This window comes from Ammospiza caudacuta, chromosome 5 (assembly GCF_027887145.1).
Source record: "Ammospiza caudacuta isolate bAmmCau1 chromosome 5, bAmmCau1.pri, whole genome shotgun sequence".
NCBI classification, from domain to species: Eukaryota; Metazoa; Chordata; class Aves; order Passeriformes; family Passerellidae; genus Ammospiza; species Ammospiza caudacuta.
Genome location: NC_080597.1, coordinates 55,342,408 through 55,358,702, shown reverse-complemented (window position 1 = coordinate 55,358,702; position 16,295 = coordinate 55,342,408). Strand labels below are relative to the sequence as shown.

Sequence of the window (16,295 nt, the reverse complement as noted above, 5' to 3'; positions counted from 1 at the left end):
CCAGGACAGCCGACCCCAACTGGCCAAAAGGATCCTCCATTCCATATGACGCTGTGCTCAACAACAAAAGCTGGGAGAAGAAGGAAGAAGGGAGCAGGGAGTGGGGGAAGACACATCCATTCAGAGTGGTGGCATTTGTCTGCCCAACTGACCCGCTTGGTTCCATCCATTACAAAGCTCCTGTCCTGGTACAGCTGAACACCTGTCTGCTCACAGGAACTGGTGAATTAATTCCTTGCTTTGCTTTGCTTGCAGACACAGCTTCTGCATTCCCTATTAAACTGTCTATCTCAATTCATGAGTTTTCTCACTTTTACCCTTCTGATTCTCTCCCTCATCCCTCCAGAGGGAGATGAGCAAGGAGCTGGGTGGTGCTTTGCTGATGGCTGGGGTTAAACCACACCACCACTGAGCAAATTTTTACCCATCCAAAGTCAGTTTTCTCTTTAATCAGTGGACACAGGATACAAAGTAAGAATTTTAATTTTCAGGAAAGGGTACATAAAGAACAGTTTCTAAGCACATGTATCAAGTACTGGAATACCTTACTCTAGGGAGGCTATAGAACTTCTGCTAAGGAAGATCCTGAGATTCCTACAGGATCCATTTTTAAGAGAAATTCGTGTCAGCTCTAGTTGAAATATATTTTCAGACACCTCTGAGCTGCATGGATGTAAAGAGAAGATTTTCAGGAAAGGTTATTGTTTACATATTGATGAATTCAACTGTATTCAGTTCTACTTAAAGCATGTGGTAATCCTGATCTGTAAAAAAAAATAAATATGTTTTAGATTAATGCAAGTTTTAGCTTCATGAGTCATGAGTCCTCACAGTATACATGGGAAAATAAAAGTCAACCTCCTCTGCTCCTGAATGGTAATGGAGGGAGCACAGATTGTACCAAGTGGGGTGAGGAAGCACGTTTTTATGGAAGTAGTGTTTGTGCACGAATCCTACTTCAAACTGGACAGAGGAATGTGTTGGACTTCAACCCTGCTATGTAGTCAATTTATGAGAGCAAATAGTTTGCTAGCCAGGAGTTTGAAGTGGAAGCACAAACAGATGTCTCAAAGACAGAACTTCTGCCTCACTGACTGCCTCTGGACTCTAGGCTGAATTTTATGCTCTTCAGCCTCTCAGCAAGCAGCAGCATCAGGCAGGCTGTGTGACAGGGTATGGGGATGTGGGAATTCTACACCTCTGATGATCTGAGCTTCACAGATAGCACTCCAGGGGCAAATATCCTTTGAAGCCTATTTCTGGTTACAGCAGATTGGCTGTCTTGTTGTGCAAATATCAAAATGCCACTTGTTTGACTGAATAGTTTTTCTTTCTTAATGACATGTCCTATTGCAAGTTTTTGATATCTCTACTTCATTTGTAACACTTTCCCTACAGGAATGTCTCACACCTAGGTGTTTGGGAATTTTCTCCTAAAAGCAGTAGTTATTGGAAGCATTTTAATTTCTATTTTGGTGTGGCCCTCGAGGGTCATGAGCTATTACCAATATGGAATCACTATGACAACAATGAAGAAACAATCACTCCACATGAGTGATAGCACAGGACAAGATAGTGATGTTTCTCATATTATTCTGAACTGTTCTGGAAAGCAGCTATTCACCTGCCCATATGCAAATCTTTCACTGTTTCAGAGTGTGTTCAGACTGACTTTACTGTGCCATAACACACAGCCCCATAACCACCAGCTTAGCTGGACAAATTAGGCTAAAATCTATTGTCACATTAATTGCAGTCAAGTACTTTAAATGTAAAAAAATACTCTACGCTTTGATTGATGCTGAGATGGTTGGACACAGTCAATTCATTCACAAAATAGTTTGTGCAGTTGCTGTGTGGCTGCCAGGGAAAAGGCTGAAGGAATCCTGAGGACAGTCACTACTCACTCCCCTTGAGGATGATCAGGATTTTTTTTTGGCTCAACCACTCCCTAACTAAGAGGGTTTGAAGTGTCAAGGGAAGCATTTTTTGTAGAGGAGAGGCTGGTGTGAACCAAATGGAATCAGTTTAATTTCAAGGACAGCTCATCTATCCCTGAACAGCTTAGCACAAAACATTGCCCTGTGCTCAAGAATTAATGCACAGTCACATCTGAGTTCAGAATTCGGGCAGAGAAATAGGCATTTGAAGTTGTTTGCAGTGCCTCTCATAAAAACAGAGTAATGCTTGACTATCCTGTATCTATTCTGCAAGTGCTGTGGAGGGATATTGGGTCTAACTGCAAATGGAGAGGCATAATGCTTCCACTCTTGCCTGAAATAATTATTTTATTACTGTTTATTTATATCAGAGACTAGTTTCAAGCCTGCTTTCCTTGTCAATTAAAGGCAAATTTCAAAAGTAAAAAAATTAGCCTTACAAGCCAAGAGCTACCTGTTTCTATCAAAAATACTCTCGAACGTGTAAAGATATTTTAGTTTCTCCACCTGGTCTCAAACTCTAAAACTGCCTTAGAGCTAGCTACCAAGTTAAAGAGTTACCATCTTCCTTACTGGAACAATTGATCATACAAGGTAGATGACTTTCTCTAAAAGAAGCAGAAGAAATCTATTGCAGGCATAAGTAAAAGAATGAAGAACAGACAGGACAATCCTTTCTCCATTAACATCAAAATCTATGCAATAGATTAACAATCCTTTCTTCAATCAGTAAATTACCATACTATAGCAGACAACAAAAAAAGAAATTTCAGACCTGCAGCAAACGTTTTAAAGTTGGGTTTTCAATTTGCAGATAACTGTCAGTAAGACAACCAAAGGTAGCAAAAAAAAAATTAAATTGCAGTACTATTAAACTATATCCATATACTTTTCTGTGCAACCACAGAATAGGCAGAATACTGGAAATAAAAGTGCATTCAAAAATTACATTAGTCTGACATAGGGAGAAGAATACTGCAGTATTGCAAGGCAGGTGCATTAGATGGTTCTCAGTCTATCTAGAAAAGACTGTCAGGCTAAGCATAATTCTCCTCTGAGTTGTATTACAGACTGCAACTCTAACAACCTATAGGCTTTATCATGGCATAACCTGTCAAGGTACGAAAATATGCTGTCAAAATACTTTCTGAGCTCTAGTAGAGTTCAACAGCAAATAAAAGGAAAATATGCACTTCTGACCCAATGACAAACACATTGGGGCAATTCAAACACTCAAGCCTGTTATTCCACTTCTGTGCTTACACACTATGATTTGGATTAATATTCAGATTACTTTGGTATGTTCTACACACATGGGTTTTTTGTGCACAGCAAGCCTCAGTGAAACTGAAAGATCCTAATAATCTAATAGTATGTTCCTAATAATCCAATATTGTATGCTCTTCTTGTATGCAAGCAAAAATAACTTACAACCCCAACTGCTCCCAAATGCTGGAATTCTCACTTTATATGTATTTAATACACAACATAAGCCACGACAGTCCAAGCTGCCATATATGTTTCTCACCCACACACTGTGGGACTTAGACCTAACCTTCATTAGGATGGAAGTACTTGGTACCTAATTAAAGCACAGATGTCACAGATCCACCAAAGCTCAGCTAAATCCATCTGTGTAGGTGTTTTCTTACCTTCTGTGAAGGTACAGAAGGAAACTGCCTGGCAAAAAAGACAGATGACAGATTGAGAAATATTAGAAAGAGGCTACTGAGAGTAGATTGGCATGAAGAACCAGGTGAAATCTGGAAGGAGAGAATGTGCATGTGGGAAGAAGGGTCATGCAGCTGAAACATGCAGGGATCAGGCTGCACAATGGAGCCCAGAGGAACTGCAGCAGGTGGGAGAATTCAAATAGCACCCTGCTCCAGCTGCTCCCAGGGACATTGCAGGAAGGGGATCTGCCCACAAAATACTCTTCTCTCTCATGCACAGGCACATACACACAAAGGAGCACAGAGGCACAATGCTGGGTGCGGTAACCCAGTAACCCTGTCAGAGAGACACAAGCCCCTGCCCTGGCACTCCCAAGATGTCCCTGGGGAGACTCCACCACAGTGCAGGACATGATGAGCGAACAGGAGCCCCAAAGCACCTTGGGGACCTTGTGGAAGCACATTCTAACTTGGATGAGTGTGTACATAGAACTTAACAAGAACAAGTGGTACTGAGGCGCCTTCCCCACTAGACTATTGCAAAACCTGCAGATCCTACATTTATAAGGAAAAGTCTGGGCTTTTAGAAAGGAACATGCAACAAACAGAAAGAGCTGGTGGCTGGAAAGAAGATTCAATCTGAAAGTAGTTCCTAGGGAGGAGGAGCTCTTCCCAAGGAACCAAATTGCCAGCTTGTGATTACTTTCCATCCTGCATTTCACCCCAACATTTCTACCACTCCCACTCTTTGCAACAGAACATTAGGTACCTGAGCTGAGAAGCCCTCTGAATGATGGCACTAATGAGAATTCATCATTGACCTTAAAAGGTAGAAATACAGCTAGAGCTGAGAAAACAGCCTCTTCCCTTCTGTGGATATACAGCAGCCTCAGGATTAGCAGCTAAGGAGTAAATGGGTTTATTTGTCTTAATGTCCGGTCTCATTCTAATTACAATGAATGAGAATGCCAATTACAATGTTAAAATAATGATGTTTGATCATATATGCAAGAAACAAAACCCCATATTTTAAGATCCAAATCACAGACCTTGATCACTACAGTTAGACCACTCAGGCACCTATACTTATCTTTGTTAATGTGCCAGGTTCTGTAATATCCAGAAGACACAAAACAATACTGAAAAAAAGAAGCTTGGGAATAAGGGCAATGGCTAAAATAAACAGTGTCAGGACACAGGATCAACTACTGCCCTGCAATCATCTACTGTGTTTGTTTTCCTCTCCCTGGGTGGCCATGCAATGTCCCAGGAGACAGCCTAAGCCAGTGACAGTTCCTAAAACTCAGCGAGAAGCAGGCCACCCTCAGTCAGGGAAAACAGTTTAGATACATGGACATGAGCCATACTGTGTCACTTGTCCTTAGAACCAGGGAATTGACCCATTTGATTTATGAGTTAGACAAAACTGCAGAAGACAGTGATGCAATAATTAAATCATGCCTAATCTAAGGGTTTCCAGCTGCATTTCACAGATACGGTTTTCAATGTATCACACCATTCTGCCTTTCACTTCTACTCACCAGGTACGCCATGGGGTGGTGGAAGTCCATGACAGATATATGGACTGCCATGTAGAGCATCCATAAAACAGGGACTCTAAAGGAGACCTTAAAATTATCTCTGCAAACATTTTAAAGAAAAGTAGGGTAGTAGGGTCAGACCTCACTTTTGGAGATCAACAGATATCCTCATATTGTTAGATTTGCAAAAAAAAAAAAAATATTGTAAATCGTATGTGCCATGGAGTTGGGTAAAGGAAGAAGAAAACCTGATGCTTTCTCCTACTTCACATATCTTCACTTCTACCCTTAGAGCTTTTTTTAAAGCCCTAACACTACATTCCAAGGGAAAATAGGGCTAACATGTCAAGCTCTACTTATTTAAAGTCCATGACTTCAGTCTCATCTTTATAGAAAATTACCTCCATTATTTTTTGTTGAAGAATGACTTCTAGACAGGCTCCACTAATACTTGGCCTCACTGTGGCTGTGAAACCTGAGGTGAGAAACGTTTTTTATACACTTCTAGACAGGCTCCACTAATACTTGGCCTCATTGTGGCTGTGAAACCTGAGGTGAGAAAGGTTTTTTATACCCTTGCTAAAGCCAAATGGGAAAAAAATATTTAAATGCCTAATTCCCCTTTAGACAGAAAAATTATTCTTGATTTGCTCCAAAATAGCTATATCTTGTTCTTATTTTGCCTATCAGCCTGTTGAACAGTATTTTGGTATGCTGATATGTTTTCTATTTTGCCTATTGCAGAAAAAAAATGTTGTGAACTGGTTTTCTTCCAAATAAACAAAAATGATCTTGTCTTATTTCTCCATTTTACACCAAAAATCCTTCTTCAATAAACAGATCAACTGAGCTGTATTCTCTCAGACCTAAAATAACTGTGGTTCTGCCAGATTCATCTTGCATTTACAAAACACAGAACACTCTGTAAGCTCTTTCTATATATACACTTTTAGTAGTTGCTATAAATTAAAACTGAAAATCCTTTTTATAGCTAAATATTTATTTTTGAAAGCATTACCACGAATGTCAGAAACAAAGTCATTACAACAATAATCTTGTTATAGAAACACTTTATGACTTGACCAATTTGCTTCAAACTTTCTAAAATGCATGGCACTCAGCTCCTCTGTGCTTCTCTCTATCAGCAGAGGACTGTATTTTATTTATGTGAGGCACCATTGAGGAAATATGTTAAGACTATATTTTTTTAATCCTGCTACCAGCTAAAGTTGCTCAAATCCTAATCCACTGTTACTTTTTAACCCAAATTCCTTCAATATTTTGCCTTTTTGTTTTGAAGAATTGGCATTGTTTTGTAAGGAAACATGCCTGCCAAAAATGATAGAAAGTCATGATATGAGGGTTTTTTCCTTTTTAATCAAAGGTAGTGTGTCACTTTAAGTAATAATTTTCTGTATGAAATATTTTTTTCCAGAAATCCAAAGGATCTCATAATTAACTTGAAACTGAGAAATGGTTTCAATTTCTGAGAAAGTCAGAGGAGCCTCTATTCTCTTTGACATCTGTGCAAACTAGGATTGCCTCTAAATGGACAACCTCAGGGGCTGTGTAATAAAATATTCAATATTACATTGAAAAATCAACTCTGAGGGACTACAATGAACATCAGAAGGGTAGAATAATCATGAAGGAAAGGTTCCCTTTTGATGCAAGATAAGCCAGCGTAACAACAATACATTGTGTGAAATTTTCAGAAACATGTTCTAAACCGTGGGTGGCTACTGCACTTTTGATGTCTGGAGTGGCTTTGGGATGCAGCATTCAAAAGAGCTGTCAGCTGAAAGTGGATGCAGCTGGAGAGAGTTGGAATCTGAACCTAGGAATGGCGTGGGCTGGCTGCAAATTACAATGAAGGCCTACACAGCTTTTTGCTGCCTGAACCAATAACAGTCATGGTAGCCAAAGTTAAAAAAAAAGAAAATAGTGTTTTTGTTTCAGTGGTATATAATGCCTCTACCTAAAATGGGAGCACAGTGATGAAAGGCAGCAGCACACTTCTCACAGCTGACCAGGGCTCAGAGCCAGTAACTGCATCAAAAAGGGTCCACAGCTTCCAGCAGCCAAATCACTGAGCAGTCCTGACCAACAATCCCTTCCAGAGAGTGCTCTGGCAGGACGGTGACAGGCTTCTGGCCAGACTGACTAACATTCTCCCAGCACCTATATTAGCAGACAATTATCTGACATTTAGGAACAGACATATATATTTATAAACCAGAGTTGCTGCTTGAACCCTATCAGAGCCAGAGTTCATTTCTTGAAGGGAAGCATTTTAAAAATACTTTAAAAAGCAATTGTATGCTGTTACCTTCTTATCTGACACACTACAGTTATAAAAAAATTACCTCAAAGCTTTTTACAGGATTTGCATGTTGCTAGCATATTACAAAGCAGCTACACTGATGCTTAAATCCCTTGTATTTATTTAATTTCAGTAGCCGCGCACATTGCTGCTTTCCTTTGGCAAACGTGTGGATCTTCCTGGACACTGGTGTTTTTCAGATTCTGTTAACATGACATAATTTATTCCAGTAAAGTTTTAATTTTAGCTCACTGTGTAATCAGCATGTATCATTTTAATTATTGTAATCTCTAAGTCAGCCCCTTAAATACCACTCTCCACTGGACTGTATGTTCTGTTTAAAAAGTAAATAGAACACTCAGAGAAGGATATATTTGGTACATTTAGGACTAAATGCTATATTTTGGTTTTACCTGGCAGAGCTCAATGTCCTTATACTTTTGTTATAGACAAATAAAGAATTTCACTTTCTAAATAAAAAGAGTGCATTTGAAACAGAGGATTCAGTACAATCTTACAGAGGGTTTATTTTAGTAATACAAAGAAATCGTTTGTGTGCTCTTCTACAAAGCATGAACATGTTCTGCTAGTAATTAGGAAGAAGAATACATATTGTTTAGAAAAATTTATGATGCATTTAGATTTTCTAACACGAAACCACAGCATCGCATTAGAGAGCAGAATTCATTTGTGTGTGTCAGAATCTTATGTCTTGTACTGAAACCAATGATGTGTGTGGCATGAGATTAATTGCTAGAAGCAAAACTAAAAAGTGATCAAGATAATGTATGTTTCTGGAATGCATTTCCTCCCCAAAACGAAATGAACTTCCATGTTATGGAAGCCGATTAAATCTGTTACATACTTGTAACTCAGTATGCTCTGAGGATCACATTTCTACTGATTTAGCTTGTTTAGGAAGCTCCTTGTTTAACAACATGCAAAGAAGTGTTTCTACAATGTGTGCTTTATTTGTCAAAACTTAGCTCAGGACTCACATGACATCTATTTTGCATTAGGAAACCAACCAGTTTTGTATACTGTTGGTTATATATTTGAACCAACAGTTAACCAAAAGGATTTTGGAAAGTTACATCCGCTAGATTTGAATGTACACATGTATTTGTATGGTAACCCACAAAATATTTCTGTGGCTAGCTTCACCATTATTATTTTGCACACTATTTTAAATTACTTACTTATGACAGAATGATCTTGTGCTTTTGCTGGCATGCTAGGATCTCCAGTCCTGCTTATTTAACCTTACCTCCACAGGGTTGTTTACACTTTCAGAACCTGATTCCAATTTACTTTAATTTTCTCAGAGACTTTTGTATTTATAAAAGCTGAGCATCTAGTGACCTCTCTATTTCTGACATTTCCTTTACTCTCCACTATGAAAAAGAACAAAAACCCCAGTGTCCCATTTCTGTTCCAAAAAAACTAAACTGCTTCCTTCAGTGGGTTGGTCCTTGTAATTGAAAATGGCAACCAGATGTTTACAGAACACACAAGAAATTTTCCTTGGGGCCTTTAGTCTTTATAATTGTTTGCTGAAGTTAGTTGGATTTCATGGAAATTTGTCTGAGGCTGAAATAAACAGCAAGTAGGGGCTCCTCCTAACTGTATTCTGAAAAATTTAAAAAAAGGAAAAAAGAAAAAAAGTTAAAATTAATGTTTCCTACTCTTGTTGATGTATTTCTAACTCAACAGAAAACTATTCGCTAAGGGAGAAAATTTGGTTCTCTTAGTACTTATTTTACATGCCATCCCATGAAAAACATCTGTGTTTCACAATACACTATTTGCTTTCTACTTTATCAAAGTTCAGCTGGCTATTATCTAAGCACGACTGATTTTTGCTCCCTTCCCTTTTCCCCACTCCCATCAGGAATATATTCTCATAAATTCTGGGGGGTTTGAGACTATTTTGCATTTTAAGAAGATGCTCTAAACTACATATTGTTTGTTCCTCCAAGCTCTGAGTCACCACAGCTGATTCACACCTGAAATCTGTCCATCTTCTTTAGAAATCATCATTTTCCCTCTTCAGTTTTCTGTCTGCCTGATTTTCTCAAGGCTAGTCATATATTCCAAGAAGTCTGTGAGACCATCTTGTTACCCCACCAGGGGACTCACTGCACCCAACAAAATCTCTTCACCTAATATTTCAAGATATCTAAGATTGAGTGCTCCACAGCTCCAGGGAATCCATTCGATTACTTCACTAGCTTTACTCCCAAAACAGATTTCCTAATAACAACTTTGTTGTAGTACATCATGCCCTGATTACTACAGGCATGATGAACAGATTGTTCTTTTTTCCTTGGCAGCAGAATTCGTTAACACTTTGTGTTAACAAGCACCTCTGTTCACCCAAACATTCCAGCCTTCACACTCACTGAAGAGAGAGCACCACTGTGTCCTCCTGTCTCTAGCACCTTCTCTCATTTTCACTAATTTTGCTGATATGGTATGTCTTGGAAAATGAAAACCTGATGTCTGACAGTCACCAGCCATGGCCCTGGGGGCCTCTGAAACCCATGGCTGCAGTTTATTCTCTAGACTAATTAGCAGCTCTGAGGAAACTGTTACTGGCTGCACTTACGAAGGAGCACTGCGGCAAGTGCTTGCTGCTGGCCAGATGTCAGCAATTAAGCTGATACTTTTCCTACTCAGCCTCTGGTCAAAAGTATGAACAGTGAGGAAAACAGTGAGAGGTGATCCAATATGCTAAAGGAATAACATGAAGACATACAGAAAGAGCATGGATTTCATCCTAGTTCTGACAGTGACTCATAGGGTTTCTAGCCTAGTTTTCTCCATCTCTAACTGATGTGGCAGCATTTTCTGGCCTTGTAACTTGAAGTGCAAAGCAAAGTGAACTGAGTAATTTTCTTCCATGAAAAATCTAAATTTTCTTTAAAAATTATTTTTTCCAAAGGATGCCTAGCAAATCAAAATGAAAAACTGACAAAGACTGATTCAAAAATTGCTTTTGGGGAAAATCAAATAAGAATTTTCTTTAATCTGTACCCCCCAGCCATTTTTTCAGTCATGCAGTATATAGAGAGACAAAAAACTTTGCATCACTCCACATCAACACCTGTGCTTGCTCCTGCAGCCTCATGTTCCCTGACATTCCCCAACACCAGCTTTTACCACAGGGAATGACCACCACTGTGTACAAAGAAGCAAATAAACTGTCTACAGAGAGCTAAGAGGGGGGCAGCAGATGCCTTATACTCCATAATAATACAATTCCCAAACCACCATTTTACAGAAAAATGAGTTATACCTGGATATATTCACATGGCTCTATCAGTGAGGGGGAATTTACTCCTTGCTGTAATACCTAGTAGTGCCACTTTAAATACCAGACAGATCTCTTGACCCAAGCACATAAAAGAAAGGCCAAGATTTGCTCAGATTTGCTCCCATGGGTCTGTTGTCTCAATCATCCCTTCCTGTTGCTGGTGCAGCTCCACCCAAGCACCACTCCCACATCTGCAAAAAGCTAGATCATCCTCATAGCTAGTTGCTGGAACTAGGGCTTAGTTTACACAGCCAAGTATTTAAACATAGCATGCTCTTAAAATGGCAGAAAAAAGGACATAATCCAGTGTATACTGGCAATGTCAGAAAATAAGAAATAACTATGGATCTAATATTCTTAGCAATATATGTAAATTTAAGTGTCTATGTAGTATATGATCCCTACTTAACAATGTCAGGAAAATGAGTAGGACATGAAAATGGTGTTGATTTCCATGGAAATTGACAGAAAAGCTAAATATTGAACAAAGTTAAGATGGTTTCAATACTTATCTTATGGAACAGCAAATCATACAAAAAAATCCCAACCCACATCAATATTTGTACAGTAGCAATCTTTTTAATGGCATGGCTAAAATTTAATCTTCAATGGATGTCATTCCAACTGCAAAAAGAGGCAATTGTAAATTTTAAATACTTAACTGCAGTATTTTAAAAATAGGAAATGATCATGTAAAAGCAATACTATGAAAATGGTTTATGATTCTTTTTTAAAGTCACTCATTGCAATTGCAAGAGCTTCCACCAAATTACTAACATTCTAAAGCAGCAGGGAGCATGTAATGTTATGCTGCACTCAGTTTGTCAGCAGCCTGAATACCTGTGCTTTTTTCCATGGCCAAACTGGTGGGCTACCACTGAGCTTATGCACAATCTTTTCCACTCCAAGAGCTAGTGGTAATGACAGAATTCTGCATGTTATTGCTGAATGAATTAAAATTGGCCAGTCAGATTTGTAACATACAACTGCACACATTTCTTGGAGCCTGAAGTTTGCTGAGATTTGCATAGCTATTAGTAAAGGCGAAGAATTGAGAAATTAAGGAAATGCCTATTAAGGGAGGGTCACCAAAGAGTAATGAGGCAGGCACATCCAGCAAAGGACAGAAAAACTGATGGCTCTGTAAGGAAAGATAAAAGTAGGCTATTTATCTTTGAAGATGTCATCTAGGCAAAGTATGGAATTCAGGAAAGATTCAGGCAGCAGGCAGTAACTAGAAAATATTATTTTTGGAGGGCAGAAATGCCTACTAGAGAAATAAATTTCTGAGATAAAACCTTCCTTTTGAAGTATGTTGTGAAAATGTTGGCAGGGTAGCACAGAGTCATAGGGACACACACATCCTGTTAATCTTTACTGTGGTAACAGAGATGAGAGCTTCTCAGACTGGAAGAACAGGGAAGAAGGCAGAAGACACTGGAAAATATTTGGCAAGTTCTTCTCTGGTGTTTGCCACTCTGGGAGGATCTAAGGGGGCTCTGAAGCCAGGTGACTCATCCCACTCATCTCTGATAGAGCAACACAGCTCTGTCCTGGGCTGAGGCAAGGAAGTCCAGAGGCTTGTACATCTCATTATGGCAAATCTCCCCTGAGAAAGCCTGGAAGTGTAGGGCTTTCTCACTCCTCCTTCTGCTCCTTTTATTATTTTCCTTGAGATTGTGACACCAATTTCAATCCCCTCCAAGGTGTGGCAAAGGCTTATCTTGTTCCAGAGGAGAGGAAGGAAGACCAACCACACTACCTGGCAGACCAAACAAATGTGCCATTTGTAGATGTGCTGGCCAATACAACTTGGTACCTTTCTTATCAGCTGTTATGATGAGCTGTTTGCCCATCAGCAATTTCTTCTGAACTGCTTACTTCAAAACAGATTTACCACAGATATTTAATGGAGACACTGACCATGTCAAAACAGATTTCCCAAGGTAGTAATTCCAGCTCTCTGCAAAATCTGACTATTTCATCACCTGCTACTAACACAGTTCTAACGCAGTTCCACCTCTCTATCTCCATCCCAGCAGCAAACAAAAAGATATGTTAAATTTACAGCAAACTGGCTCATTTAGGGCTGCTGCAAAAGGAAGTCTCAAAGAGCTCAGAACTGGCACAGGTATCACCAGTCCATGGAATTTTCCCTCCATGTGGGTTTAATCGCTAAGAAATGGTGCAAGCACAACTACTTTTTGTTCAAGCAAAGCTGCTTGAGAATTCACTGACAAAGCTATTTTTTCAGTGAAAAATTAGTGGTTTGATTTATGTTTTACTGCAGAACACATCTGTATGGATTTTTGATAGCAAACCCATAAACCACAGTCTCTTTGCCATGATTTAAAAAAAAAAAGTATTTTTTCTTTTTAGCTAACTGCTTTCCAGTTACCAAAACACAAAATGGTTTTGGTTGGTTTGTTAGAAGTGAAAAATTTCCACTGAAGAAAACTATTCCCCTGATGTTTCTCTTTGACTGCAATGAACAGTGCTGCAGTCCAGGTGTTGAGGATCTTTCTGGAAGATCAGTGAGCAGAGCTGTCACATTTGGGTTTCAAACAGCAGCAGAACTGGTCCAAAAATTCTTAGCAGGCCAGCACAAAAAAAAAGTTAGGAATGTTTTGTGGTGAATTTTTTTCCATATATGACTTAGCTAGAGTCTTGGCTCTCAGCCATTCAAAACAAAAAAATCCTTTCAAATTTAGAGTGAGCTTTGAAAGATACACGAGTAAGAAAGACTGCACACAAATAAAAGCACCCGATAGAGCTGCTAAGAAATACCAAGTAATAAGAAATTACTATTTTTTTAGATTTTTCACAGCACTCATACTCTGTGTTTCTCAGTTCGTTATCTATATATTTTTAATTGAGGCCTAAAGGAACATATTTTTAATAACACTTCAGAAAAATATTATACCAAAGCATAGCTCAAAATACCCTTCTCCAAAATAAGGAGTTCTATCCCATCCAGAAGAGTAAACCCCACCATCTACTAGGGAAGAAAATTAACTTTGAATGTAATTTGCTTAGCTGAAAAAAAAGATCATTGGTTTGGTATGTAGACATGCTCTATTACTTATTTCTTGTTTTTAAAACATAACCTTAAAGCTAGACACTTGCTTAACAGAGAATAGTTAAAGGCAGATTTATGCTGCCATGAAACAGCAGTAGAGTCTTACTCTTTGCCTTAAGTTGGCAAGCATTAGAATTTTTTACATAATCCAACATCTGCTGGAAGCTGTGGGATGTTTCTGGAAAATACCTGACCTTTTTATTATTTTTTTATTATTATTACTGGAAAAACACTACAGGAAGTACTGATTCTAGCCTGTAAAGTATAAATATCCACAGTTAAGCTCATTTCTGCAGAAGCAATATTTGAAGTGTAAAAACTGTACAGGAGAACTTCAATCTGAATTCAGCACTGTAGAAAATCTAGTACAGCTTTTTTTTCCTTTTTCTTTTTTTTTTTTTTTTAATAAGTTGAAACTGAAGTTGGCGTGCCCACTTCCTTGGCCATTTGGAACAAAAGTATTTCACAGACATGGTGCACATGGTCCCCAGAGATACCAAGTTTTCTCTGCAGCCCATCTGCCATTAGCAAAGCCTGTAAGACATGAGTCTTGTCACTCTGAGATGGAAAGGCAAGGGGTGGCCAAAAGGTGACTACAAATCTAGATTGAAGAGTGAGATAAGACAATTTATTACTTCTTGGTACAGCCTGCCAAAGAAAACCACATGTACCTCATTTTCAAGAAAGTTTCTTGAGAAAGTTAAAATTAGCGATGGAATTTTGAGCAATCTCAAGCATGCTAAGTAACTGTAGTTTATTATCTATGGAATTATCTGGTTTGGTTAAAACTCAAAGCAAACCTGAGCTCTCTGGTAGCTCCAGAAGTATACTGCAAGCCTGAATAATGAAAAGTGTACACCCTTTAGCACAAGAAATATCCAACTACACCATTTTTCTTCTGGTAGAACAGTAGCCTGTGTACTTTTTTCAGAGCCTTCCATTCCTGAATTGACTTCCAAGACCAGATTGGCATCACAGTTTCAGTTCATACCTCTGAAGTGTGCAAGAATACTCAAACATGGTCATCACATCTAACTGGTGCCCAAGCTTCTCTATCAAGCACAGCGTAACTCTACACAATAAAGCTACAGTCCTTTGTGCAAGAGATCAGGATTCTTCAGTAGACTGCTTGTAGTGTGGATCAAATTTCAAGAGGAACTAAGAACCAACAGTATCTATTCCAGATTCAGCATCAAGTACAAAATGTACTTGTTCTATATTGTGTTCTTTAACAAATTTACAGAACAATCAAAACATTAATAGAGGAAAAAACCTTCATACAAACAAGTTTTCTTTAGGAGAGAAAAGGATAAGGTAGAAAATGTAGTAGGTACATGTTTTGTTATGAAACATTCTATTGAAAATCTCTCAGTTACATTGATGAAGTAGGTTTGAGAAGTCATCAGGAACCAAACTGATCTGATTTAGTTGTCAAGACTATGATGAACTACTCTGCTGCATTTTTTTACAGAAGGATATAGCTAATGAAAGAATCACCTGACTGTGGAGAAATATCCACACATCTGAGAAGGGCTAGAATTTGGCTTCTATCATTACTTTTATCAGAGTTTTTATGCTTTCCGTTTGTTGATGAACACTGGATCAATTCTACATTTAGTGATCACATTATTAATTAACATATTAACTAAGTCCAATTATTCTTACTGTGATAAGGGCCCTCATGCCTCAGCTCCTCCACAAGTCCCCTGTTTCCAAGGACTGTGACGGTATATCCATGTTTTGCCAGGATGCGCTGACAGAGCTGACGGTCAGTTTCATGGTGAGCAGGAGGCGCATACAGAACTGCTCTTCTCGTCTGGCTTCCAAAGTACTGGAGAATGGAGGCATCGATCTACAGAAACACAGTGCAAAGACAATGATGGTGAGATAGGACATTCCTCAGCAGTACAAAGTACAGTTGCTGCTTTTCACAAAACGCAGCTAGTAACTTACAGTGAAAATAGTTCTAGTATAATTAAGAATTCACTTTATATCAGGGACTTCGGACCACAAATTCCATTTTGTCTGGAGATTTTTTCTATCTTCATTTTGAACTGATACTATAAAGGTTTGAAACTTCTGGTTAGGACTCAAGGATTTTTAAAAAATGTTCTTCCCTTTGTGGAAACAACTTTCCTGAAATCTGAGCTGCTCTGGTGAGCTGGTAACAGCAACTGCTATCTGTCTTTGACTTTGGCTGTGGTCACCTGAACAGAGAGGCCTTGGGAGGTCTCATGTGAATTGTTCCAAGGAATGTGGGTCCTATGCAGATGTAAGTGCAGACATCTGAGTTTTGCTATGCAGCATTATTAAGAAAAATAAGAAGAGTACTGGGGTAAAATCAGACACAGGAATCCTAAACAGAACTGGAGATTAGTGCTCTAGAAAGTTAAATGTAACCTTGTCAGTCCTTTATTGACTTA

General features: G+C 38.7%; 1 protein-coding gene across 4 annotated transcripts in view; it reads right to left on the bottom strand.

Annotated features, from left to right (window-relative positions):
• CPED1 (cadherin like and PC-esterase domain containing 1) overlaps positions 1-16,295 on the bottom strand; it is a 158,377-nt gene that overhangs the window by 119,003 nt on the left and 23,079 nt on the right. For all 4 annotated transcript variants that reach the window (XM_058804615.1, XM_058804614.1, XM_058804617.1 and 1 more), the window contains one exon: positions 15,538-15,724. In XM_058804615.1, the coding sequence (XP_058660598.1) occupies positions 15,538-15,724 (187 nt within the window). The remainder of the gene's footprint in view (positions 1-15,537; positions 15,725-16,295) is intronic.